Below are 26982 nucleotides of genomic sequence, written 5' to 3'. Positions count from 1 at the left end.
ATCCACAAGCTCAGAACCTAAATCTTTGCTCTGTTCTGCTCCCCACTTTTAGTTACTGGACTCCTTTCTTATCACACACAGTCAGAGACCTCACATGGTATCATACTTGAGTATAATCCTTGGATATCAGGGTCTTGCCTTCCCCTCCCCCAGAATTGGTGTCCATCCCCAAACCTAGGTCCAGCAGTTAATGACAGGCTCTTGGGTCATCCTCTGCTGCATGGCTGCCTCCACTTAGGCACCCAGCTGGCCTCCTCTCTATTGCAGTACACCCTCCCTCTGCCTTACCAGTTCAGCCACCTAATGGGAAGACCCCAGCTCTATTCCATCTCCACTCAGTCCCTGAAGGGGAGAGGGTTTGCCCAGTGACATTCCCTGGCCCTCAGTCCACAGGTCTCATCGCACTGTGGCTGAGGGTCTGGCCACACCAGGACCACCAGCAAATGATGATGAGGTGTCCCAGATCACAGGACAAAGAGCTTGCTCCCCAGTGAGGCAGAGGGTTGGCAGCCACCACCCAAGAACCCACTTCCTACTCTTTGGAGGAAAAGCATCTGCAGCCAGGGACCACCCCTACAGCCAGGGAGCCCACTATATAGCCCTGGGAGGAGCGGGTGAAGACCCTACTGTGTGGAAGAAAGGCAAGGTGACCAGACACCTTCCCTATCTGTGGGCCAGCAGGACCAAATAGTAAATATTTCAGTCTTTGGCAGGGCGGGGAGGGGTAGGGGAGGGCATAAGGCAAGACAGAGTAAGTATTCTCACCCAACAGTCTTTCTTATATTTAAAACTATAAAAAAGTTTTGGAGCTGTACAAAACTAAGTGGAACTAGATTTGGCCTGCAGGCGTAGTTTGCCCACCCCCTGGTGTGGCTGAAGAGGCAAGAATTCATTTACAAGACTATTAGAAGCTATTAGAAAGCTCAAGGGAAATCAGAGACGTGCGTTAGAACCCTTCTTCAATCAAAGCCAATGATTTCCAAAGCTATAGAAGCCTTCTTCAATCAAAGCCAATGATTTCCAAAGCTATAGAAGCCTTCTTCAATCAAAGCCAATGATTTCCAAAGCTAGGCGTTCACTCCTACTGGGGAGAAAGGAAGAAATTAATGACTTCTAGTGTATAATCCCAGGGACGGTGGAGCCTGGTGGGCTGCTCTCTATGGGGTCGCACAGAGTTGGACATGACTGAAGCGACTTAGCAGCAGCAGCAGTGTATATTTTTATCTCATATTTTTTATTTCAATTTTTGTATTTTATAAAATACATGATAATACAATGGTATATATACAGAATTTATAGATATGTAATTACATATATTGGGTGTGATGTACTAAAAACTTTTTAATTGTAGGAGTGCAGGGTAAAAAAAAAATCTGAAGAATGCTGGCCTAATGATCTGGCACTAATTGATTTTGAAAAATCTCACACTGTCATGCCTTTATTTCTATGAGTACCTCTTTTCTAACATAGTGTTGTTTTTTTTAATTAAAATTTATTTAAATCACTGTTGACAGATACTAGAGGATTTCCCTGTTTTGAAATCAACATATTATGAGCGGGGGGTGGGGGGGCTATTTGAGCACTGCTATGAGCAAGCTTCGGGCTTCCCAGGTGGCACTAGTGGTAAAGAACTCGCCTGCCAAAGCTGGACACGAGTTTGATCCCTGAGTTGGGAAGATTCCTTGGGGAAGGGCATGGCAACCCACTCCAATACTCTTGCCTGGAAACTTCCATGGACAGAGGAACGTGGCAGACTACAGTCCATGGGGTCACAAAGAGTTAAACATGACCGAAGCAACTTAGCATAGCACAGCATACAGCAACAAGGTTCTGCCTTTGGAATCCAATGTGTGGTCAAGATATTGAATCTTCACTGCTCCTTTTTGTCGTGTAGCATTAGAACCATCTTCCCCTATGGAAGGCCTTAGGATCAAGACTTTTAAGACTACTTCTGGGTCCATGTTTACTTCATGAACCTTGAAGGACTGTGGTCAAGGATCATGCTCTCCTTGACTTACACCAATTGCATAGTAACACTTCCTGTATGTGCTGAATTCAGCCTCTTTTGCAACAGAAGGAATTGCTGGGGTTGTGGGTGGGCGGGGCAGGGGGGGGTGCCTGCAATTTATCTCTTCACCTTACCTGATTTCATCCAAATGGCATCATTTGTACATTTTGCCCACATTTTGTAAAAATGGAAAATAACAAACTGAAAATTGTAGTGCCAATGATTAAACAGTGGAGATAGACTTGATGCAACTGAGATAAACATGAATGGAAATAAACATTCTGGAAACAAATAGCCTCACTTGGACACTTATTGCATAACCCAGGTAGCTAGGTATTGATTTGGACAGGAAAAGATTAAAACTATAAAAGATGTTGTCAAGGACACTGAAAGGCCAAATTTTTACCCCAACTTCAAATTAAGTTGGCTTGCCACTGTTTCATGGGCGCCAGCAAAAGACACAAAACCCTGGGTCACAAAGGATTTTATTACTCAGGGTAATATCAGCTCTAGTGCCAATTCCCTGAGCCCTGTTTTATACAAAGAGAGTCAAGTGACATCTGCCCAGGTAATACATCAAATTATAGGAGAGGAATCCTGAGTGTAGGGAACCTGAAATCTATGATTTCTAGTTTAATTTTTTAAGTTTTTTTAAAATTTTCTGGCCATACTATGGTTTGCAGGATCTTAGTTCCCTGATCCAGGATTGAACCTCTGTCCTTGGCAGTGAGAACATGGAGTCCTAACCACAGGACCACCAGGTAATTCACGAGATTTTTGCGTGTATATGACCCAGAATGTGGCTTATCTGCTGTTGGATGAAGTGTTCCATAAATGTCAATTAGACCAAGTCAACTGATGGTGCTGTTTAGGTCAACCATATTCTTTTTGATTCTCTGCCTGATTAACCTAAAAATTACTGAAAGAAGAGTTTTGAAATTCCCAACCAGATAGCAGATTTGTCTATTTCTCCTTGCAGTTTTATAGTTTTTGTCTCATTAATTATAACACTGTTAAATGCAAACATGCTAAGAACTATTATATAGTCTTGGAAAGTTAATTTATTGTTATAAAATGCCCCTCTTTAATCCTGATAAGTTTGCTTTTTCTGAAGTCCACTTTGTCTGTAATTAAGACAGCTACTACAACTTTCTTTTAACTAGTGTTAACATGGAACAGCTTTCTCCATCACTACACTTTTAACACATCTGAACTTTTATATTTAAAGAGGGTTTCTTGCAGGTAACTTAAAAGTTGGATCTTATTTATCCAGTTGATAATTTTGGTCTTTCAATTGATGTATTAGACTGCTGCTGCTGCGTCGCTTTAGTCGTGTCCAACTCTGTGCGACCCCATAGACGGCAGCCCACCAGGCTCCCCCATCCCTGGGATTCTCCAGGCAAGAACACTGGAGTGGGTTGCCATTTCCTTCTCCAGTGCGTGAAAGTGAAGTCGCTCAGTCGTGTCCGACTCTAGTGACCCCATGGTCTGCAGCCTACCAGGCTCCTCCGTCCATGGGATTTTCTAGCCAAAAGTACTGGAGTGGTGTGCCATTGCCTCACATTTAAATTTATTACTGATATAGTTGGAGTCAATATTACTTGAACTATCATTGGAGTGAACTATTACTGATATAGCTGGATGAATCACAAGCTGCAATCAAGATTGCCAGCATAAATATCAATAACCTCAGATACGCAGATGACAACCACCCTTATGGCAGAAAGTGAAGAGGAACTAAAGAGCCTCTTGATAAAGGTGAAAAAGGGGAGTGAAAAAGCTGGCTTAAAACTCAACATTAAAAAAAACTAAGATCATGGCATCTGGTCCCATCACTTCATGGCAAAGAGATGGGGAAACAATGGAAACAGTGACAGACTTTGTTTTCTTGGGCTCCAAAGTCACTGCAGTGACTGCAGCCATGAAATTAAAAGACAGTCACTCCTTGGAAGAAAAGCTATCACAAATCCAGACAACATATTAAAAAGCAAACACATCACTTTTCCAACAAAGGTCCATATAGTCAAAGCTATGATTTTTCCTGTAGTCATGTACCGATGTGAGAGTTGGACCATAATGAAGGCTGACTGCCGAAGAATTGATGCTTTGAACTGCGATGTTGGAAAAGGCTCCTGAGAGTCCCTTGGGCAGCAAGGAGATCAAACCATGCAATCCTAAAGGAAATCAACCCTGAATATTCCTCTGAAGGACTGATGCTGAAGCTGAAGCTCCAATACTTTGGCCACCTGATGGGAAGAGCTGACTAAATCGAAAAGACCCTGATGCTGGGAAAGACTGAGGGCAGGAAGAGAAAGGGGTAACAGAGGATGAGTGAGATGGTTGGATAGCATCATCGACTCAATGGACGTGAGTTTGAGCAAACTCCGGGAGACAGTGAAGGACAAGGAAGCCTGGCTTGCTGCAGTCCACGGGGTCACAACGAGTAGGACACGACTGAGCAGCTGAACAACAACAACATAGCTGCGGTGATATCTACCATGATTGTAACCATTTTCTATTTGTTACACTTGTTTTCGTTTCTTTTGCTCCCCTCTTTACCTGCCTTCTCTGTTTTTTAAAAAAATATATTTATTTATGTATTTGGCTGTGCTGGGTCTTAGTTGCTTCCTGCAAGATCTTTAGTTGTGGCATGTACACTCTTCATTGTGGCACATGGGATCTAACTCCCTGACCAGGGATCATACAGGACCTCCTGTATTGGGATCACCCACCACTGAACCACCAGAGAAGTCTCACCTTCTCTTGTTTTAATTGAGCCTTTCAAAGAACTACCCTGGTGGCTCAGATGGTAAAGTGTTTGCCTACAACGCAGGAGTTCAGTTCAGTTCAGTCGCTCAGTCGTGTCCGACTCTTTGCGACCCCATGAACCACAGCACACCAGGCCTCCCTGTCCATCACCAACTCCCGGAGTCCACCCAAACCCATGTCCATTGAGTCAGTGATGCCTCCAACCATCTCATCCTCTGTCGTCCCCTTCTCCTCCTGCCCTCAATCTTTCCCAGCATCAGGGTCTTTTCAAATGAGTCAGCTCTTCACATCAGGTAGCCGAAGTATTGGACTTTCAGCTTCAACATCAGTCCTTCCAATGAACACCCAGGACTAATCTCCTTTAGGATGGACTGGTTGGATCTCCTTGCAGTCCAAGGGACTCTCTAGAGTCTTCTCCAACACCACAGTTCAAAAGCATCAATTCTTTGGCACTCAGCTTTCTTTATAGTCCAACTCTCGCCTGGGTTCAAACCCTGGTTTGGGAAGATCTCCAGGAGAAGGAAATGGCAACCCATTCCAGTATTCTTGCCTGGAAAATCCCATGGATGGAGGAACCAGGTCCATGGGGTCGCAAAGAGTCAAACACGACTGAGCGACTTTGTTTCTTCAAAGAATTCCACTTTATCCTCTCCCTTGGCGTATCAAGAATGCTGCTTTTAAAAATTATTTTAGTAATTGCCCTATAATTTGCAATGTACACTTTTAACTATTCTATGTCTGCCTTCAAACAACATGGCTTCACATGTGGTGTGGGTACTTTAGAATATTTTCAGTTTCTTCCTCTTGCCCCTTATAACATTGGTGAAATATAGTTTGTTTCACATATCCATAAACTGTAATCTAATTGTTACTATTTTTAAAGTTATCTTTTAGATCACTTAAGAGGAAGAAAAATAAAATATTTTATTTTACCTTCTTTTATTCCTGCCACTTTCTTTATATAGATACAAAGTTTTGACCTATGTCATTTTCCTACTCCCTGAAAAACTTTAAAAAATATTTCTTGCAGAGCCGGCCTGCTGCAATGAATTGCCTCAGATTTTGTTTGTCTGAAAAAGTATTTCTTCTTCACTCTTTTTTTTTAAAGAAACTTTCATCTTTGTCTATTTATTTGATGTCTTAGGCCAGGCTGTGCACGGCATGCGGGATCTTAGTTCTTCAACCAGGGACTGAACCAGTGCCCCCTGCACTCTGGGAGCCCAGAGTCTTAACCACTGGACCTAAAGGGAAGTCCCCTTCCTCTTTTTTTTTTTGCCTCTCTGCTTGCCACCCCCTCACTCTTTTTTTTAACATTGATATTTAATTATTATCCTGAAGAAGGAAATGGCAACCCACTCCAGTATTCTTGCCTGGAGAATCCCATGGACAGAGGAGCCTAGCGGGCTACAGTCCATAGGTAGGCAAGAGTCGGACACAACTTAGTGACTAAACCATTTAATTATTATATAAGTTTCAGGTGTACAGCATTGTAATTCAACATCTGTATATACCATAAAATAAGTATCACAAATCTAGTTACCATTCATCACCATACAGTTGACCCCATTCCCTCTATTTCACCCACCTCTCAACTTCCTTCCCCTCTGGCAGCCCCTAATCTGATCTCTGTTTCTATGAGTTTATTTTTGTTTTATTTGTTCATTTGTTTTATTTTTCAGATACAATATATGAGTGAAATCATTGGTATCTATCTTTCTCTGGCCTAGTTCACTTATTTCATAATACCTTTAATATCTATCTATGTTGTTGCAAATGGAAAGATTTCTCTTTTTTATGTCTGAGTATATTCCATTTTGTATGCACACACCTTCTTTATACATGCATCCATCAATGGACACTTAGGTTGTTTCCTTATCTCAGCTATTGTAAATAACGCTGTAATGAATACAGAGGTGCATGTATCTTTTTGAGTTAATGTCTTTATGTTCTCTGAATAAATACACAGAAGTGAAATAGCTGGGTCAAATGGTAAGTCCAGTCTTAATTTTTTTGAGAAACCTCCATATGGCTTTTCATGGTGGTTGTACCAATTTATGGTCCCACCAACAGTGTATGAGGATTCCCTTTTCTCCACACCTTCTGCAACATCTGGTATTTCCTGTCTTTTCAATCATAGCCATTCTAATAGATGGGAGATGATCTCTCATTGTGGTTTTGATTTGCATTTCCCTAATAATTAGTGATGTTGAACATCTACTCATGCATGTTGCCCATCTGTGTGCCTTCTTCAAAAAAATATCTATTCAGGTCCTGTGCCAATTTTTTAATCAAAGTTGCTTGTTTTTTGTTGAATTATATGAGTTCTTTATATATATATATTGGGTTGGCCTAAAAGTTCATTCAGGTTTTCCTTTAAGATGTTACAAAAAACTTGAATGAACTTTTTGGCCAGCCGAATATTTTGGGTATCAGCCCCTTATCAGATATATGATTTGCACATACCTTCTCCAGTCAATATGTTGCCTTTTCAATGTAAGACAGTTTCCTTCACTATACAGAAGCTTTTTAGCTTGATATGGTTCCATGTGTCTATTTTTGCTTTTGTTTCCCTTGCCTTTAGAGTCAGATCCGTAAAATGCTACTGAGATATCACTACATGTCTTCAAGGTTGAGTGTTAAGCGTTACTCGCTCAGTCATTTCAAACTCTGTGACCCCATGAACTGTAGCCAGTCAGGCTCCTCTGTCCATGGGATTCTACCAGCAAGAATACTGGAGTGGGTTGCCATTCCCTTCTCCAGGGGAACTTCCGGACTCAGGAATCGAAATCGGGTCTCTGGCATTGCAGGCAGATTCTTTACCATCAGAACCACCAGAGATTACCTATGTTTTCTTCTAGCAATTTTGTGGTTTTAGGTCTTACATTACATTTTAATCCATTTTGAGTCAACTTTTGTGTACAGTGTAAGACAGCGAGACCACTGTTTCATTCTTTCATTCTTTTTCATGTGACTATCTAGTTTTCCCAACACTACTTATTGAAGAGACTATCCTTTTTCCTTTGTATGTTCTTTGTTCCTTTGTCATAAATTGTCCTTACACATATAGGTTTATTTCTGAGCTCTCACTTCTGTTCCATTGGTCTGTGTGTCTGTGTTTGCCAGTACCACATTGTTTTATTATTAGATCTTTGTAGTATAGTTTGACATCAGGGAGCAGGATATCTCCAGCTGTGTTCTTTTCTCAAGACTGTATAGCCTTTTTGAGTCTCTTTCAGTCCTGAAGGATAATCTCACTGGGTAGGAATCCTAAGTTTGTCTTATTTTCTTTAAAACTTTAAATATCTCACTCCACACTCTTCTTGCTTTCATAGTTTCTGACAATTTCACTGTAATTCTTATGCTTGTTGCTCTGTAAGTAGTAAGGTAATTTTCCCCATTCTTGCTTTCAAGATTTTTTCTTTGTCTTTATTTTTATGCAGTTTGAATATGATGATTATTCTACTACACTGAACAGTAAACAACTGTTTCCTTCACTCCAGAGGGAACATTACCTCCATCCTCCAAAGCTATTTACTGTTCTAACATCCTTGAAAAGATCATCTGGATGTGCAGAAAGATGAGATATCCATGGAGAATTTATCCACGGATAAAACATTGTGAAAATTGCACTGGAAATTGTGTTCAAAACAATGTCCTCAGGGAGAATTCCCTGGTGGCCCAATGGTGAGGACTTGGTGCTTTCATTACTGTGGTTCGGGGTTCGATCTCTGGTCAGGGAACTAAGACTCCTGCAAGTTGAATGGTGCAGCTAAAATTTTAAAGTGCTCTCAGCCTTGGTTGTCCATTAGTATCAGCTGAGACCTTTATAAGCCAATGCTCACAGATTCTGTTTCAATTGGTCTGGGGTGGAACCCAAGCCATCAGTAGTTTGCAAAATCCCTGGGTGATTCTAATGTACAACCAGGGTGGAAAACACCTGTCTAAAAGATGCTGAGGTGAGGTATAATTAGTAAATATATTTTTAGCTCAGTGCTTCTCAAAGTTTACTGGGCATGTGAATTACTTGAGAATCATGTTCAATGCAGACTCTGATTCAGTAGGTCTGGAGTGGAACCAGGGATTCTGTTTCTGACAAGCTCCTGGGTATAGCCTAATGCTGTCATTTGAGTAGAAAGGTTACTGGGATTCCCTGGTGGCTCAGACAGTAAATCATCTGCCCGCAATGCGGGAGACCCGGTTCAATCCCTGGGTCGGAAAGCTTATCGCTATAATATGTGTCTACTGTAAACTTTTGTATATATACATGTTCAGGAATTTACCATATATGAAAGGAGAAGGCAGCTTGACTCTGGAAGATGGTTCTGCGGTAAGAGTGAGACCTTTCGGTTCCCAAGATCACAGAAACACCTTGGGTGTTGAGATCGTCAAAAATTTGACAGACGGTTCAGGGTGTTAACAAAAACACAGAGATTTAGAATACATGGCCATTAAATCCTAAACAACTTTACTCTGAATCTCACATTGCTCAAATATCAGATCAGATGAGATCAGTCGCTCAGCTGTGTCCGACTCTTTGCGACCCCGTGAATTGCAGCACGCCAGGCCTCCCTGTCCAACCAACTCCCGGAGTTCACCCAGACTCACGTCCATCGAGTCGGTGATGCCATCCAGCCATCTCATCCTCTGTCATCCTCTTCTCCTCCTGCCCCCAATCCCTCCCAGCATCAGGGTCTTCTCCAATGAGTCAACTCTTCACATGAGGTGGCCAAAGTACTGGAGTTTCAGCTTTAGCATCATTCCTTCCAAAGAAATCCCAGGGCTCATCTCCTTCAGAATGGACTGGTTGGATCTCCTTGCAGTCCAAGGGACTCTCAGGAGTCTTCTCCAACACCACAGTTCAAAAGCATCAATTCTTCGGCGCTCAGCTTTCTGCACAGTCCAACTCACATCCATACATGACCACTGGAAAAACCATAGCCTTGACTAGACGAACCTTTGTTGGCAAAGTAACGTCTCTGCTTTTGAACATGCTATCTAGGTTGGTCATAACTTTCCTTCCAAGGAGTAAGCGTCTTTTCATTTCATGGCTGCAGTCACCATCTGCAGTGATTTTGGAGCCCACAAAAATAAAGTCTGACACTGTTTCCACTGTTTCCCCATCTATTTGCCATGAAGTGATGGGACTGGATGCCATGATCTTCGTTTTCTGAATGTTGAGCTTTAAGCCAACTTTTTCACTCTCCACCTTCACTTTCATCAAGAGGCTTTTGAGTTCCTCTTCACTTTCTGCCATAAGGGTGGTGTCATCTGCATATCTGAGGTTATTGATATTTCTCCTGGCAATCTTGATTCCAGCTTGTGTTTCTTCCAGTCCAGCGTTTCTCATGATGTACTCTGAATATAAGTTAAATAAACAGGGTGACAATATACAGCCTTGACGTACTCCTTTTCCTGTTTGGAACCAGTCTGTTGTTCCATGTCCAGTTGGTAATAGCTGAGGAATGGTCCACAAATTTGGATTCAAGTGCCAGAGAAATTCTGATACTACTAGAGCAAACAGTCCATCAGGTTTGAGCAACCCAGGGAAACAATGATCAATGTGTTATTATTTCTCCTTCTATGGGAGTATGAAAAATTATCTCTGGACTGCCTCCTCTCAATCTTTCAGTTTAATTTCCAAAGGTTATGATACCATTGACCTCTGAGCCCGCAGAGCTGGCACTTATATCTCTCCCCCACCCTGCAGCCCTGGCAAAGAGTAGGAGGGGAAACCCCTCTTCCAGGGCCAGTGCTATTAATTAGCAGGCCTTCCCCAGCCTCAGCAGTAAACAATCTGCCTATAATGCAGGAGTCTCAGGAGACATGGGTCCAATCCCTGGGTCAGGAAGATCCCCTGGAGAATGGAATGGCAACCCACTCCAGTTTTCTTGCCTGGGGAAACCCATGGACAGAGGATCCTGGTAGGTTACAGTCCATGGGGTCACAAATAGTTGAAAACAACTGAAGTGACTTAGCATGCACGCATCCCAGCCTAGCAAGTTGTCCACTTTCAGCCTGAACAAATATCTTTCTGCCTACAGGAGTCCCTTATTTGTATTCCTGAGTAGACAGAAGGCTCCTAGACTTCCTGCCAGGCATCAAGGAGCCTAGAGGACATAAAGAAACATGCCTATAAGATATTTATCCTATTGATGGCCCTGGGGCAAAAGGGAGAGAGGAGATCCGGGGCCTTCTTTGACATGCCTCCTTAGCAAGTTAATACCTGTTTACCACCAACTGCAGCTAGAAGTATCTAGAAATACCACTTTAGGGACTTCTCTAGTGGTCCAGTGGTTAGGAATCAGCCTGCCAACGCAGGGGATGTGGGTATGATCCCTCACCTAGGAACAAAGATCTCATATGCTGCAGGGCAACTAAACCCATGCACCACAACTCCAGAACCCAGGTGCTTCAACTAAGACCTGACACAGCCAAAAACAAATAATAAAATATTAAAATACATATGTATTTTTTTATTTTAAATAAGGAAATAATACCACTTCACAACCATGAGATAGGTCATCCTTCCTTTCCCACTGAGCCTGACTTCTCTGAGTTTTCTCATACAGATTTGCTGAAACGAGAGCAGGAGGTCTTCACTTTCCCTGACCTCTGGGCTTCTCCCATCCATCAGATAAGAAAAATACCATGGCCAGGTACTCAGAGCCAAGGAAGGGAGACTGCCTCAGCCCATTAGCCGAGTGGATCAGGTGTGAAAATGACACTGCTGTAGGGGTCACCAATTTTTGCTCACGTACTATGGACCCAAAATAAATAAAACCTTGGCTCTGACCTTGAGAGTCCAAAATCTGAGTTAATGGCTTCCTAAGGTTAGGTCAAGTTGTTTAAATACTCAGAATATATCTGTTTGTTGAGAGCGGTAGGCATTTTGTCATCCAAGGTTTCAAGAAGCTAATAGTTAAAGATGGGAGTAGGCGGTTCCGTAGGCTGTCTAATCTCTGTGAAAGTGCACGAAGTCCCTAATGTATGGAAATAGTGTCTTTGGTCCATTCCAGATGTTTTATAATAATTAAAATATTGTCCCTTGATGACAATGTTAGGTGAAGGCACAGGGGGCAGACCCATGGGAACCACACAATGCCTCTCAACTGTGGGTGTCATCAGCCAGCAATGGTAGCCAGAGAGGGAGAATGCGGCTCCTGTTTCTTCCCTAAACTCCCTCTTATCACTGCAAACCTAGAAACTCAAAGCTATCAGAGGACAGGAAGGTAGTACAGGGTTGTGAGGCCAAAAGAGCTGGAGGAACTCTGTGCATTTTAAAAGCATTCAAATTACTTTCTCCGCAACAATTTCTAGAGCTGGCCTAGAGAATCTGCTTCACCATTTCCATCTGTTTTTGTTTGGACATGTTTCTTCACCTCTTTAATTCTTTGACTCCTCATCAGTAAATAGGGACAGGAATACCCAGCCTGCATGTATCCCCAGGTGGTTGTGATAATTTAATTATCCAGTATAAATAAAAGCATTTTTTAAATATAAACCATTACAAAAATGCAAGCAACTTAGTATCAAGCCTTCCTTATCTCTGAAGGTTTAATTTATGTTCTGTTTCTCTTAGAACTGAGGGATATACATTCCTATTTTCCAGAATTCCACTGATAATATTTGTTGGAAAAAATACTCTTTTTCTGCTGCCCGAACTTGTTGAGAGTACAGCTTATGCAATTGTTAACTTGCTGCCCTACAGCAAATCAAATCAACAAATATTTACTAGCTGCTGAGCTCAGCTTTGTAAGAAATACAAAAACTATGAGATTCACTTTCTGCGTTAAAGGAGCAAATTGGCCAGCTGCACATGGTACCCATATATTCTAAGGAGGAAAAAACCGCCTATGCTCTCTGGATGCCACCAGTACACCTGGAGCTTTACTTCAAATACAAGAAACAGCTGGTGCTCATGATTTAAGGTTCAATACAAACAGTAGAGAGAATTTATTTTACAAGCTGTCTGGTTTGGCAAAATTCCAGAAGTCATCAACTAGAAAGATAAGGATGATGATGATAACGATAAAAATGATTCTTCATAGTTGGTCTGAGGATAGTGACATTAAAAAAAGTACAATCTACATAAGACATTCCAAAACTGGAACATATCCTCAACTTCACCCAAAATAGACTTATAGCAGGCAGCACCAGTAAAAACCAATGGTAACCCTACACACTTGACACGGCTGTGCATGGAAGCTGGACCTATGGAAGTTTCAGGCCATGTTCCCTTGATTAATCCTTTTACTGAGAAGGGCATCAATATCTGTTTAACGTAGAAAAGCTCCCAGAGAAAGAACCCTGCAACTTCAAAACCCAAATAATACTCAAAATGGAAACATCCAACCAGTGCTTTTCTGTGAATTATTGAGATCTTTAAGTCTTAAGATAAGTCTAAAAAAATATATATGGCTACTACGGGACTTTCCTGGCAGTCCAGTGGCTAAGACTCTGTGCTTCCACTGCAGGGCACACTGGTTTAATCCCTGGTTAGGGAACTAAGATCTCACATGCCACGAAGTGTGGCCAATAAATAAATAAGGGTTCTAATAAGGGGAAATGCCAATGCCTCATTCATAAATGAATTTTTAACATTTGGTGAGAAGAATAATTCAAGCAACATATGTGGAGTACTTCCACCTGTAGGTAAAGTGCTGAAGACTTTCACGCATTAGCTTACTGAATCCTCTTCATAAGTTACTATAAATACAGTCACTATCCTCATCTTAAAGAAAAGGAAACTGGGGCTCCCAGAGGTTATAGCACGGCCCAAGGTCACATGACTGAGTGAAGGAGTTGGGCTATTTGGCTGCCCCTTGCCATGTGTAACACAGATAAGTGGATGTGGTCTGCCTTGAAGTCCCCAGATGGCTGCAGTTCAATAAGCAGCTGGTTTCAAGTAGCTAATCCCATCCACAGCCATGGACCATACCCTTACCTATTATTTACTTCACAGAAGGTCTTCTTTTGGTCCCCAGTAGGACTGGGTATAAGACTTGAAAATGGCTCAGCAAGCCCCTTCCCGGTACTACAAAAAGAGAGAATTTAAAATACTTTTTTCCCATTATCAGTGGATTATCCCTTTTCTATCCTCTTCAATGTCCTTAATAGTGAAAAATTCCATGGAGACTGGTTTGATGAGGTATGAGAGCCTTTTGAACTGAAATATGATTCAGAAATTCAAGTTGTGTCCATGAATGCTTATCATTTAGATCTTCTCTTTTTCAGTGGGGTCTTCACTTAGGGAACAGAAGATACTGTTTGTTTTGGGCAAGAACCTTATTGCTCTTCAGATTTTCCACCTGTAAAATGTGGATAACATTAGCCCGCATTTTTCACGTGGTTTGGGGGAGTATAAAAGAATACAAGGAAGAGAGGTAAGAATAATTTTATAATATTATACAAGCTAGATGCCATCTTCTCTAACATTTCCAATCTAGAGGCCCCACCACCACCCATCACTCTCCTGACAGCAGCTGGTTTTATTTATAGCATCTTGCATTACCCAAATTAAAATTTATTTTATTTGGCTGTGACAGGTCTTAGTCTCAGCACATGGGATCTAGTTCACTAACCCAGGCCCCCTGCATTGGAAGCAAGAAGCCTTAGCCACTGAACCATCAGGGAAGTTTCCCAAATTAAAATTTTAATTTAACAGTTCTCTTGAGAACTTACTGTCTCTCCAACTACAGTGAAATTCCATGCAAGAAGGGATTTTTGTCTTTTTGTTTAACATCACATTGCCAGCATCTAAAACTGTCCCTGGAATACATTAGATTCTCAATAAATGCACGTTGCATGTATGTTGCATAGTAAAACCTTTAAAAAAAAAAACAATTGTATCTTTGTAAACATTTTTAAAAATTGGATTTCAGGTCCATGCATGCATGCTCAGTTGTGTCTGACCCTTTGCAGTCCTATAGACTGTAACCTACCAGGCTCCTCTGTCCATGGGATTCTCCAAGCAAGAATACTGGAGTGGGTTGCCATTCCATCCTCCAGGGGATCTTCCCAACCCAGGGATCAAACCCATGTCTCCTGTGTCTCCTGCATCTCAGGCAAATTCTTTACCCACTGAGCCACCTGGGAAGGCCTAGAAATAGATTAATTGTCAGTTCAGTCGCTCGGTCGTGTCTGACTCTTTGCGACCCCATGGACTGCAGCACGCCAGGCCTCCCTGTGCATCATCAACTCCCAAAGCTTACTAAAACTCATGTCCGTTGAGTCAGTGATGCCATCCAACCATCTCATCCTCTGTCGTCCCCTTCTCCTCCTGCCTTCAATCTTTCCCAGCATCAAGGTCTTTTCTAGTGAGTCAGTTCTTCAATCAGGTGGCCAAAGTAATTAATTGTAATTAATCCAAATTGATTGCAATTGTAATTACAAATTAATTGTAATTAAGGATTAATTGTAATCCTGGTTAATGGCTGCCTTCTTTTGTTATTTAGCTGTTGAATTAGGTTTTTTACCTGAAAAAAATAAAAGGTAACCTAAAACAAAAGCTCAGGTCCTTTACCTCACCAAAGGGCTTTGACCCTTATCTCATGTCCCAACCTCTTCCGATCTAAGGTAATCATCATTCAGAATCCCAGGTTCTCCATTTCCCTACAAGTAGAGCCTGAGATGGGATTCTTGTTTAGATGATTTACTGAGGGAGTTCTCAGGAGGAGAGTTTGGGAAGCAGGGATGGAGAGGGAAAAATAGCTAAGCAAGGATGTGGAATTTGCTGGAGCCTGGATTCAGAGCTCTCAGGCATACAGTGAACCAGAACACTGACTCTACCTTGAAGCAAAGACTACCTGTTTGTACCCAGAGTCAATCAGTGATGGACTGACATTTGGGGAAGTGATAAACAGAAAGCAGGTGCATGGCTTCCTGGGTAAGGCAACCCCCATTGGCTAATGGCAATACTACAGAGAGGGATGGGGCCTGATATGCTGACAGCCAACATTCACAGTAGTTAGGGATAAGTGCACTTGACCAGGTGTGTCTACTGTATCTTGCTTCCCTCCTATCCTTTTTATTGAGTTATAGCTGATTTACAATATTGTATGTTTTAGGTGTACAACAAAGTGATTCATAATTTTTAAAGATTATATTCCATTTATATTTATTATAAAATGTTTGCTATATTCCCTGTGCTGGACAATATATAGCCTTGTAGCTCATTTATCTTATACATAGTAGTTTGTACCCCTTAATCCCCTACCCCTATCTTGCCCCCTCCCCTATCTCCCCACTATTATACACTAGTTTGTTCTCTGTATCTGTGAGTCTGTTCCTTTTTGTTATATTCACTCATTTGTTTTATTTTTCAGATTCTACATATAAGTGATAACATATAGTATCTGTCTTTCTGTCTGACTTATTTTACTATTGCTTACTTTTTTACATAGCTTTACCAAATTTTGTATGTCTTCCTTATAAATGTGTGTGTGTATATAAATTTTATATATATTTACCTCCCAATTACTTGGAACTTTCTAGAAAGGAAATCACACTAAGTTTTGTTCTGACTGTAGTATAATATTTCAGTATGTGAAAATACCATATTTATTCACCCACTGTCCCACTGGTGGACTTTTAAGTTGTTTTTAGGTTTTTGCTGTTATGAACAGTGTTGCTGTGAAGATTCTCATATATGTCTCCTGTTACATACTGCAAGAATTTCTTGGGTTTATAACTCTGGGAGACAGTGAAGGGCAGGGGAGCCTGGCATGGTGCAGTCCATGAGGTTGCAAAGAGTCAGATACAACTTAGTGACTGAACAACAATGCTTGGGATGGAAGAGGTGGAAGGGATGGATGGAAGTGTGAAATTTAGAAGATAATGCCAAACTATTCTCCAAAGTGAATTTGCTAATTCACACACCCACCAACTAGGTATAAGAGATCCTGTTATCTACCTCCTCTCCAACTTTTCTTTTTTTTTTTTTTTTGTCTGCACTGGGTCTTCATTGCTGCTTGTGGGCTTTCTCTAAGAGTCTTGGCTAACGGGGGCTGCTCTTCGTTGCCGCGTGCAGGCTTCTCATTACTGTGGCTTCTCTTGTTGCAGAGCACAGGCTGGAGGCACATCGACTTCAGTAGCTGCACCACACTGGCTCAGTAATTGGAGTGCGAAGGTTCTAGAGACAAGCTCAGTAATGTGGTGCACAGGCTTGGTGGCTCCATGCCATAAGGAATCTTCCCAGACCAGGGATCGAATCAGTATCCTCTGCTTTGGCAGGCAGATTCCTATCCACTGTCCACCAGGGAAGTTCTCCAACTTTCTGACTTATATAAACTGAATGAGTATAAAATGGCTTTTCATTTTGGTTTTGATTTATATGTCTTCCATCAGTAATCATCTCTTCCTGAAAGTGTCAAGTCACTCAGTTGTGTCCAACTCTGTGATCCCAGGACTGTAGCCCACTAAGCTCCTCTGTCCATGGGATTCTCCAGGCAAGAATACTGGAGTGGGCAGCCATTTCCTTCTCCAGGAGATCTTCCTGACCCAGGGATTGAAACCATGTCTCCCGCACTGCAGGCAGATTTTTTACCACTGAGCCACCAGGGAAGTCCACCCTCTGGACCGTAGCCTGCCAAGTTCCTCTGTCCATGGGAATCTCCAGGACAGAATACTGGAGTGGGTTGCCATGGCCTCCTCCAGGGGATTTTCCTCACCCAGGGATCGAACCTGCTTCTCCTGCAGCTCCTGCATTGCAGGCAGTTTCTTTACCACTGAGCCATGGGGGAAGCCCCAATCATCTCTTCCTATGTTATCAGAATACCTGTTACCGCTTCTTAAGTGAAGTGCTTGCTCATATCTTTTATCCACTTTTCTATTGGATTATTTGTCCTTTTCTTACTAATCTGTAGTTCTTTGTATGTCCTTTGTCTTTTGAGTGTATTATGAATATTATGGCTATCTTCTAATTTCCAACTTGTTTTCTCATTTTATAGTGTCTTTTAATGATATCTCTTAATGTTATTATAATCATAGGTATTCTTTTATGGTTTTTTATGCCTTGTTTAATAAATCTTTCTCTTAAGGAGTCTAAAGGACCATTTCAATCTTGGGGGTGGGCAAGGGGTTCCACAAACAGAGGTTACAGGCAAGTCACAGAGGCAAGCATGTTATATCTACTGAGGCATTGTCTGGTCTGCAGCAGCCCTGACTAGCCAGCACAAGCGACCAGCTGGCTGGCAGGTGTGCTCTGGTTATAGAATTGGATGTATCATGCTATTAGAGCTGGATACCATTAAAAATTCTAATCATAGACTGTAATTAACTTTCCTTGCTCTGACGCCCCGCTCACTAAACAACCTTCTGATTATAATTTGGCTTCCCATGTATCTTTGCCTACAGGGAGAGAATGTACTGTTCAGGCTGACGTGAGGATCCAATCCACTAAACAGTTACATGCCATGATGTAAATTAATAAATTTGTATTCTGATTTTATCATGTGCCTCATCTGAGCTCTGTAGGCGTGAGTCAGCATCCCCAAGTCTAATCAATACAGACACAAAAAATATCAAGCCTCTGAGCTGAAAAACTAAGAACTAGACCCAGGACCAGAGTGCAGTCACCAAGGTAACAGTACCCTGGAGGCCCCTTAGCCTGATGGAGAAGGATATGTCATGTGATATGTGGACAGGGATTAAAATTGACTTTTGACATTATAAAGAGCTGCATATTCAAAACCATGGCTTGGTTCCATTCAGGTGAAGGCAAAGAATAGAAGATGATCAGGAGACTCATATTGAATATTTATTGGCTTATGAGCACATACCAGATGCTGCACAAATCCTAGGCAGAAGGGTAAGATTTACAGACATGTTTGAAAAGAGCAAATTAAAAAAGAGAGAGAGAGAAAATAAAAGAGGCAGATGGTACATGCTAAGGAAGAATGTAACAAGAGGAGCCTGACTGATGAATCTTTGCTCCACCTTGCTACTCAAGGTCCAGGATGCAAAATAGAAAAAGCAACTTTAAAGATCAAAACCAAAAAGTGAAAACCAGGAGAAGGAAACAAGGTACACCAGAGAACAAATAGGGATGTGCAAGGGTAGTAAGATTACCTAAGCCAGAGGAGTGATTTAGGACCAACGGGGTGAGAGAAAGATCTCTGAAGTAAGTTCAAAAGGCAAAGTAGAGGTGAGCCCATCAGGACAGATGGGGATAATTTAGCTATCCTGCTATTATATTAGATCAGCACTTAATCCAGGCTTTCTAAGTGAGCAGTACCTGAGGACACAGATCACCTTCTGGATCCCAGTTACACTGAATAACAAAGGGGAGAATGTGATCAGAATTGTAATATCTGGGAATTTTTGACCCAGTTATGAGACGTGAGTCTTATATTCAGACTAAGAGCGAACAAAAACAAAACAAGGGGATGACCTGTACTGATGACCCTATGGGATTTATTTTTCAAAGAAAAATATGTTCAAGAAGGAGTGAGATCAGTTAAAGGAAGTTCTGTGACATCTGTGAGACCAGTCTAAAAGACAGCATTACCTCCCACAGCACTTCCCTTGGGGCCCCCACCAGAGCAAGGCCATGGGTGTGGCTAGATCGGATGAAACTAGAGAACCATTTCACACACCTTTTGATCTAAACATGAGGTAGAGACGTGCCACCCAGTAAGGGTTGATCCTAAGTGTGGCTTGCCCACCCAGCTACGTGGAAGGAAAGGCATACAGAGGGCTCATTGAAACAGCAGAACCAAAACACAGCAGGCTGGCAGAAGTGCTTCTCTCAGCGCACGGCCAGAATGCACAAACTACAAGGAAGGGGGCTGGCCGGGGGCTGACCTGTGTTCTCTACAAAGCCAGAAGACTCCGACTCATGTGTGAAGGAACACGCTCTCTTTAATAATGGCCTCTGTGTGTGTGTGGACAAGGGAATACAAAATGTAGACAGAGCAAGGCTCTCTTCTAGATGTTGTTCCGCACATGCTCCATGATGGTCTTGAGCCCCAGCCAGGTCTCCTGTGCAGTGGGGATGATCTGGTCGGCTGGCAGAGCGAAGGCATAGAAACCAGTATCTCTCAACTCAAAAGAGAACGCATACTTGATGCCATTATCATATGCCCAGTCAATAGTGTTCCCACTAGCTGTATCTGTTAAGTCAAAAAGAGAAAACACTTTGAAGCCTAGTTCCTTTCAGGGTTAGACGGGATGGGGCTCGGAGCGCTGCCAACCTATGGTTCCTCAGTGATCTACAGTTCTTTCTGAAAGTCATCAACCTACAACACACAAATGTTGACCTGATCCCTGTGTCTCAGGCCGTCCTGCACCAGGAAGGTCTTCACCAGTCTCAATCCAGGAGATTTTAAATCCGCATTTCCATTTTGTCACCAATTCACTGTTTGGACTCCTTCAGGTCACTGGAAGCCAATCTCTGCAGAGTGTGGGAGGCAGCCTCCATCACAGCCACAATGATCCTATCTCCTAGTATTCACATCCTTGTGTAATGCCCTCCTATACTGGGCAGGGCCAACATGATCTGTTTGACTGCAGAAATGAAAGTGTGCACCCTTCAAAGCTAGGTCATAAATATCATGGCTTCTGCCCTTGCTCTCTCTTGGGTTACTGGCTCTGATAGAGCCAGCTGTTATGTTGTAAGAACACTCAAGCAGACCTTTATAAAGAGGTCTATGTGGTGAAGAACTCACTGCCAACAATTAGCAATCACTTGGCAGGCACCAGAGTGAGTCTGAGAAGCAGATCCCTCAGCCCCATTAAGCCTCTAGACGACTGTAACCCTGGAAGACATCCTGACTGCAACCTCCCGAGAGTGCCTGAGCCAGAGCCACCCAGCTAGGCAGCTCTTGAGTTCCTGACACACAGAAACTGTATAAGAAAATTCATGTTTATTGTTTTAAGCTGCTAAATTTTAGGATAACTTTTTGCATCTCAAGAGGTAACTAACAACACAGAGGGAAGGAAGCACTTGGGACTTCCCTTTGTCAAAAGGCCAAGGAGGCAAAAGCCTGTTTTCCTGCTTCTTCCAGTCAAACTCTAGCAGAAACTGGATAAAGGTGTAGTGTAGATGATACTGAATAATAAAATAACAATGTCAACAGCAGCTATCATTTGTTGAACATCTACCATGAGCCAGTCATCATACTGGTAAGTTTACGTTTAATCTTTAATAAACCAGTGAGATGGGTATTACTGTCCTTGTTTTTCAGATAAGAAAAAAATCCAGGCTCAGAATAGAATACTTTGTCTAAGAAAACATAGATGGAAAATGGCAGGGCTGGAATTCAAATCCATCTGATGACAAAGCCCATGCTTTCTTCAACCTACTTGGGGTTCAGTTAGAATGTTTTATATATAAAACATATGGTGGTGGTGGTTTAGTTGCTCAGTTGTGTGCAATTCTTGTGGCCCCATGGACTGTAGCCCACCAGGCTCCTCTGTCCATGGATTTCTCAGACAAGAATACTGGAGTGGGCTGCCATTTCCTTCTCCAAGGGACCTTCCTGACCCAGGGATTGAACCTGTGTCTCTTGTGTTGTGGCAGTCTCCTGCATTGCAGGCAAATTCTTTATCAACTAAGCTACCAGGGAAGCCCATAATATACACATGTCTGTTAAAATATGGGTCCCTTTATTTTTCCATTGTTCCTGAATGTTGTTTCTTATGATACCATTTGTGATTTTCTAGAGATGCTGCTTCACGGAGAAGGCAATGGCACCCCACTCCAGTACTCTTGCCTGGAAAATCCCATGGACAGAGGAGCCTGGTAGGCTGCAGTCCATGGGGTCACTAGGAGTCAGACACGACTGAGTGACTTCACCTTCACTTTTCTCTTTCATGCATTGGAGAAGGAAATGGCAACCCACTCCAGTGTTCTTGCCTGGAGCCTGGTGGGCTGCCGTCTATGGGGTCGCACAGAGTCATACACGACTGAAGCGACTTAGCAGCAGCAGCAGCAGCAGAGATGCTGCTTCAGCTGCAATTACATGTTCCCTGAGGTTATGGAATAGGCTCTCCTAATCTCTCTGAAATTCCTGTATAATTCCTACAGATTTTCTCTACCTGGAGAAAAATGCTGAATAATAAACAGACTATGGCACCAGCAAGTTACATAGCAAGCTCAAGTATTTCAGAACAGGTTTTAAATTCAGGAAGAGGGCAGGAGGACCTCTGCTGAACAAACTGATCAGATTCAAGAACTTCACTTTACTTGGGTCCTTGCTAAGTCTACCTACCTACTCTTTTTTAAACATAACTGGGAACATACTAATAACACTGGTGTGCACACTCTATTTTTCAATTAACAATTGAAGATTATTTCCTATTAGCACATACAGATCCACCTCATTCACTTAAGGGCTGCATAATGTTTCACTGTAAATGAGGTGAAGTTGCTTAATCATATCCGACTCTTTCTGACCCCATAGATTGTAGCCTGCCAGGCTCCTCTGTCCATGGGATTTTCCAAGCAAGAATACTGGAGTGGACTGTCATTTCCTTTTCCGTTTCACTGTAGGAATACACCAAATGCATTTTCATCCAGTACTCTACTGATAAACATTTAGGTGCTTCCCAGTCTTCTATAACTAAACAATGCTGTCATGAACATCCTTAAAACTCACAATCTACCCATGAGCCAAACAAGCTCAAAGACTTTGTTTCTAAGCCCTTAGTAGATCAGAATCTGTGAAGAGGAGGGGAAAGGGTTGCTAGAGGAAGGTGGCCTAAGGAAGGAGACATGAAAATTCTAGAAAGCAGACACAAGAATTAAAGAAGCAAAACAAGCTGGGCTATTTAGCAAAAGGATTGAACAGTCCAATATAGCACAGAAGGCTTTCAAGATACAACAACTGACATTCAGAAAGCCACTCAGTCATGAAGAAAGGAACTTAAATCTCTTCTACATGCTCAAAGAAGGCAGGAGAGTGTGAAAATCCATTTTAGAATTATTTATATTCATACAAATACAAATAATTTGTATAATTGAATAATATATACAAATTTTATAATTCATCTAAAAGGATTAATCTAAGGAAAGGGTCAGCACTTGAAGGAACAAATGTCAAGTACTTACGTCCTACACACCCTAACCCAGAGAGTGAGAGTATTTTTATACAAAAATTGATTTCATTTTGGGGAAGAAAGGAGGGCAGGCAAAGCCTGTAAAAAATACAGAAGATGGGCTCTTGAAAGAGGTAGAAAATATTATGTCTCTTGATAACACTCAGGAGAGCCTTTGTCCTACTCTGTTGGAGCAATCTGATGAGTATCTCTTACTTTGGGGACAGCTTATGCTGGGAAGAAGAATGTTTTTTGATATGGGAGGAAAAGGCTATTCTTTTTTTTTTTTTTTCCTAATTTTATTTTATTTTTAAACTTTACATAATTGTATTAGTTTTGCCAAATATGAAAATGAATCCGCCACAGGTATACATGTGTTCCCCATCCTGAACCCTCCTCCCTCCTCCCTCCCCATACCATCCCTCTGGGTCGTCCCAGTGCTCTATTCTTTAAACTGGCGTTTAGACCCAAAATCCAGGACTCTGGTGACCTGCAGAGATCTTTGGAGAGGACCTCCTCAGAAGGCTCCTGCCAACTTCCTTTAGCTCTCTTTGGCATAGGGCTCAGTTCTGACTAATTAAATAGAAGGTGGTGAACCTCTCCTGATGTGTTTGTTCTCAGAGGTGCTCCCATTCAACAACACTAGTAATGATAAACCATGAGTAATTACTAGCTTGTTGATGCAATTAGCAACACAAACATCAACATCCTGCTAAGTGCTTTATGCAGCTTGGTGGCATGTGAAATACAGACAAGAGTGCTGAGGTCAGAGTATAGATGAGGACCTAGGAGGTGGGATGGAGAATCTTTGCAGAAGAGGAAGACTGAGGAGAACAGCAGTTGAGGGCAAAGTAAGTAGGATGGGAGAGCGAGTTACAGTATGGAAAAGGAAAGCAATATCGGCAAGTTTTCACGGGCTTTGAGGGCAGACCAACTGTTGGAAAACTATTTACAGAGGAGGCACCAGAGGGGGAAAAGAAGGGCACTTGTTTGAAAGGAGCTTAGCTCCCCATGTTTGTGTTTCTATTTCCCATTTATAGCTAGGGCCTTGGAAAATAATCATATCCTTCAATCTGATCTAAAAATTTAAAGATCAGATCACAGAATAACGGAACTAGAAGGATCTCAGCAGGAATAGAGTGAAATGCTCAGATGAAACACTTCAGCGAGAAACCAAAACAAAAGTATTTCCTGAAACTGAGGTTGAGTTGTAGGTCATGGGTCTCAAGACCCTCGTCAGGTCTGCAGTCTTCATAGAGTTTTTTTGTTTTTTCAGCTCAATGCTAATGACTGTCCAGAGGACCTCCTAAACCAAGCCTGCTATGCACATGTTCATTTCAGACAGGATGGTGAGGGGGTCCCCTCCACGCCCTGGTACCACCACCCCAGTTCGATGAAGATGGTTGCCTGCAACAACTACCACCACACGGACTTGACATAAATTCAGCCTATCACTAGCAACAAAAACAGGTTACAACATAAAAAAAGGCTGTCTTGTGGCTCTTCTCCAGCTTCAAGTATCCTCTCCAAGTGTTCCCTAGTAACCAGTAAACTCAGGGAGTACTTACAGACAGTGGAGCCGACAGAACCCACTTGGTACTGAGTGCCCGACAAGGAAGCCATAGCTTTGGATGCATTCCGTGCCACCATATCCTAGGAGCGGGAGATCATTAAAGTGAGAAAGAATGGACTCTGAAGCCAGACATTCCTCAGCTGTTCTGTACTGCAGTGGATTGGAAGATTCCTGAACCCCCACCCCCCAACCCCTCCCCACCACCCAAAGTTCCCTTCTGGTCTCCTTCTTTCCCATCTGACCAGAGCCAAGGCCTAACTATAAAGTGAGAGAAATGGAATGGTTCCTCCAACTCCTTCTATCACATCCTCAGTTCTTTATTTCCAGTTTGGGGCCAGGGTAAGGAGAGAGGTGGAAGAAGGCCAGATAAGTGCTCTGAAAACAGGTGTATTGTAAACTCAAGTTGGGGTGCTGTATTGCAGCTCTTTGCAGATCTGGAGGGCTGTTCACCAGCCCATTAGAAATCTAGTAAAGGCATCACCATGTTCACCTAACCTGAGGGAAGGGAATGTCATGTTCATGAAGACAAGGGAAGGGCAAGTATGTTCAAGCGAAAACCTTTTAAGAGTTTGGGTGTTCTCAGAGTGGAGGTGGAGAAAGGGCCACCATATATGGATGTGCCCTACACAGAGGACCTGCTTGAGACCAAAGTCTAGACCACACCTAGTCATAAGCCCTGTAGCTGTGACCCCTGGCAGAGGGGCACACTCAAGCAAACCAGCAGAGAAAGAGAGGCCTGCAGTCACTCTGCAGGTGTCAGGCCCACTCCAATGAGTTCACCCTAAGTGTCTGCTCACATCCTGGGGTGAATCACTGCATGCGGTATAGAGCACCCCTGGGCTGTGGCCTGCACCCTACTTAAATTCTACCACACCCCGAGTGAGGAGCACCTCCCCCTTGGACACCACAATGCTGCCCACAGTTCTTGACAAGCAGTGGATCTGCAATACATTTTGGTCAGAAAGACAAGTGAGAAGGAAAAACAGCATCCAGTGTGGATCTTGGAACTCACAGCAAACACAGAAATAAGGAGGATCATCTTCTTCCTGTTCCCAGTAGGCCTGATGGCACATTGCAGAGAAGAGACAGAGAACACTGGGCCCTTCTGGAAACAAGCCCAGCTTCTGGACTTTCTCTACAAAGCTCGAGAACCACCACTGTAGCAGCACCCAGAGGAAACACATATACCACTTACCAGTTCATCAGCATCCGGGACTCTGCTAGTTGTGTAGCCATATGGATACATCACCAGCTGCGAGTAGCTGTGCAGGTCGATGAGGCATTTGAAGTCCCCATGATTTGTAATGAAATCTGCCACCGATTTCACCTCCACTTCTGAATGGGCATGGAGTCCATGATACGTATCAGAGCAAGGGTCGTTACTGGTTCCCACTCCTGTGGGGAGTGACCCAAGCAGAAACGTTAACCCATGGGCTAAGGAAACAGAAATGCAGGATTCTCCACCCAGAGGAGAGGCAGAAAGCATGCACAGGCCGCTGCTGGCTGCCCTGAGAATCTAGTCCTCAATGTGTATATATTGTGGGGAGGGTGTGGAAGTGGGGTGCTGAATCTGCCAGTGTTGAGCAGGAAAATTGATAATTCCTTTAATGGATAGAGTTGACCTTGTACTGTATCACCAACAATTAATGTCATATTTTACAAAGAGTAATTAATATGTATTCTTGATAATTAATATGAATACTAATTAATAATGAAAATGACTCCATTTATTCTCCAACTAATTCTCTTGGTTCAGATCTTAATGGCCAAGTGCTGCCAAAAATAATCCATTGTTGTGGCTAAAATCTCTTGATTATTTGACAGATATTTAAAATTATTGCCTTCTATATTACCTCACAATATAGCCCCCTAAGGTATCTGACATGTATGTGAAAGCATCCCTGTTGTGACTTAGCTTTGATGCCCTCAATTGCCACATTTTTATCAGCTCCTTTCCCACAGTCACATTATTTTTCCCCCAATGGTTTGTGTGGTATTTCTACACAAGTAAGAAAATTAAAACCATTACATTAAAACATCACATCAAAAGCAAAACATCAGTACAGCTGTGGAACAGTGAAAGAGAACCACCAGAATTTGGAATTGAAAAGTGAGTTTAGATCCTAAATCTTATCAACCGTATGCTCTTGAGATTGTCGCTGAGCTTCCATTGTCCCATTTCCAATAAGAAAACTCACTCTCTAGGTCAGAAGAATAAATAAGATAATATATGGGAAGCTATATAGCATACAGTTGGCACTACTGTGGGGGTGATTTTTAAATAGCTGGAACTCAGAATCCACATCTTCTAATTCTCATTTTCGTTCCGTAACATCAAAGGGCAGAGGTTCATATTAATACATCTAAGGGTAAACTGCTATAGTTTAATCTTCACAACGTCATCCTGCCTGTTGGGGTAATAGTGCTAATTGCTCTCTTCTGTTACCACCAAGAGCCCTTCCACCATTCAGTAACTTGCCCAGGAACCAGGATGGCCAGGTAGAAGGTCAGCTCATGGATTTGTATAAGATAGAATAGTTTTAAAGATAATAGTGTTCTCTCAGGAGGACAGAAACTGCTCAGTCATTCCCTTTCA

The 26982-nt window shown here is 42.4% G+C and overlaps 1 protein-coding gene across 4 annotated transcripts in view; it reads right to left on the bottom strand.

Annotated features, from left to right (window-relative positions):
- LOC109557628 (carboxypeptidase A5) overlaps positions 1-26982 on the bottom strand; it is a 93268-nt gene that overhangs the window by 29909 nt on the left and 36377 nt on the right. For 2 of the 4 annotated variants that reach the window (XM_019959081.2, XM_019959082.2), the window contains exon 1: positions 24382-24466. Coding sequence is in view for 2 of the 4 variants with exons in the window: in XM_019959083.2 (XP_019814642.2) it covers positions 19703-19887; positions 24382-24466; positions 25582-25781 (470 nt within the window). In the remaining 2 variants the exon portion in view is untranslated. Of the gene's footprint in view, positions 1-19618; positions 19888-24381; positions 24467-25581; positions 25782-26982 lie in introns of those variants that run through there. The other 2 variants (XM_019959083.2, XM_070788170.1) reach the window with 2 other exon arrangements.

Source organism: Bos indicus, chromosome 4, assembly GCF_029378745.1.
Source record: "Bos indicus isolate NIAB-ARS_2022 breed Sahiwal x Tharparkar chromosome 4, NIAB-ARS_B.indTharparkar_mat_pri_1.0, whole genome shotgun sequence".
Lineage (NCBI taxonomy): Eukaryota > Metazoa > Chordata > Mammalia > Artiodactyla > Bovidae > Bos > Bos indicus.
This window is presented reverse-complemented; position numbering and strand designations above follow the sequence as displayed.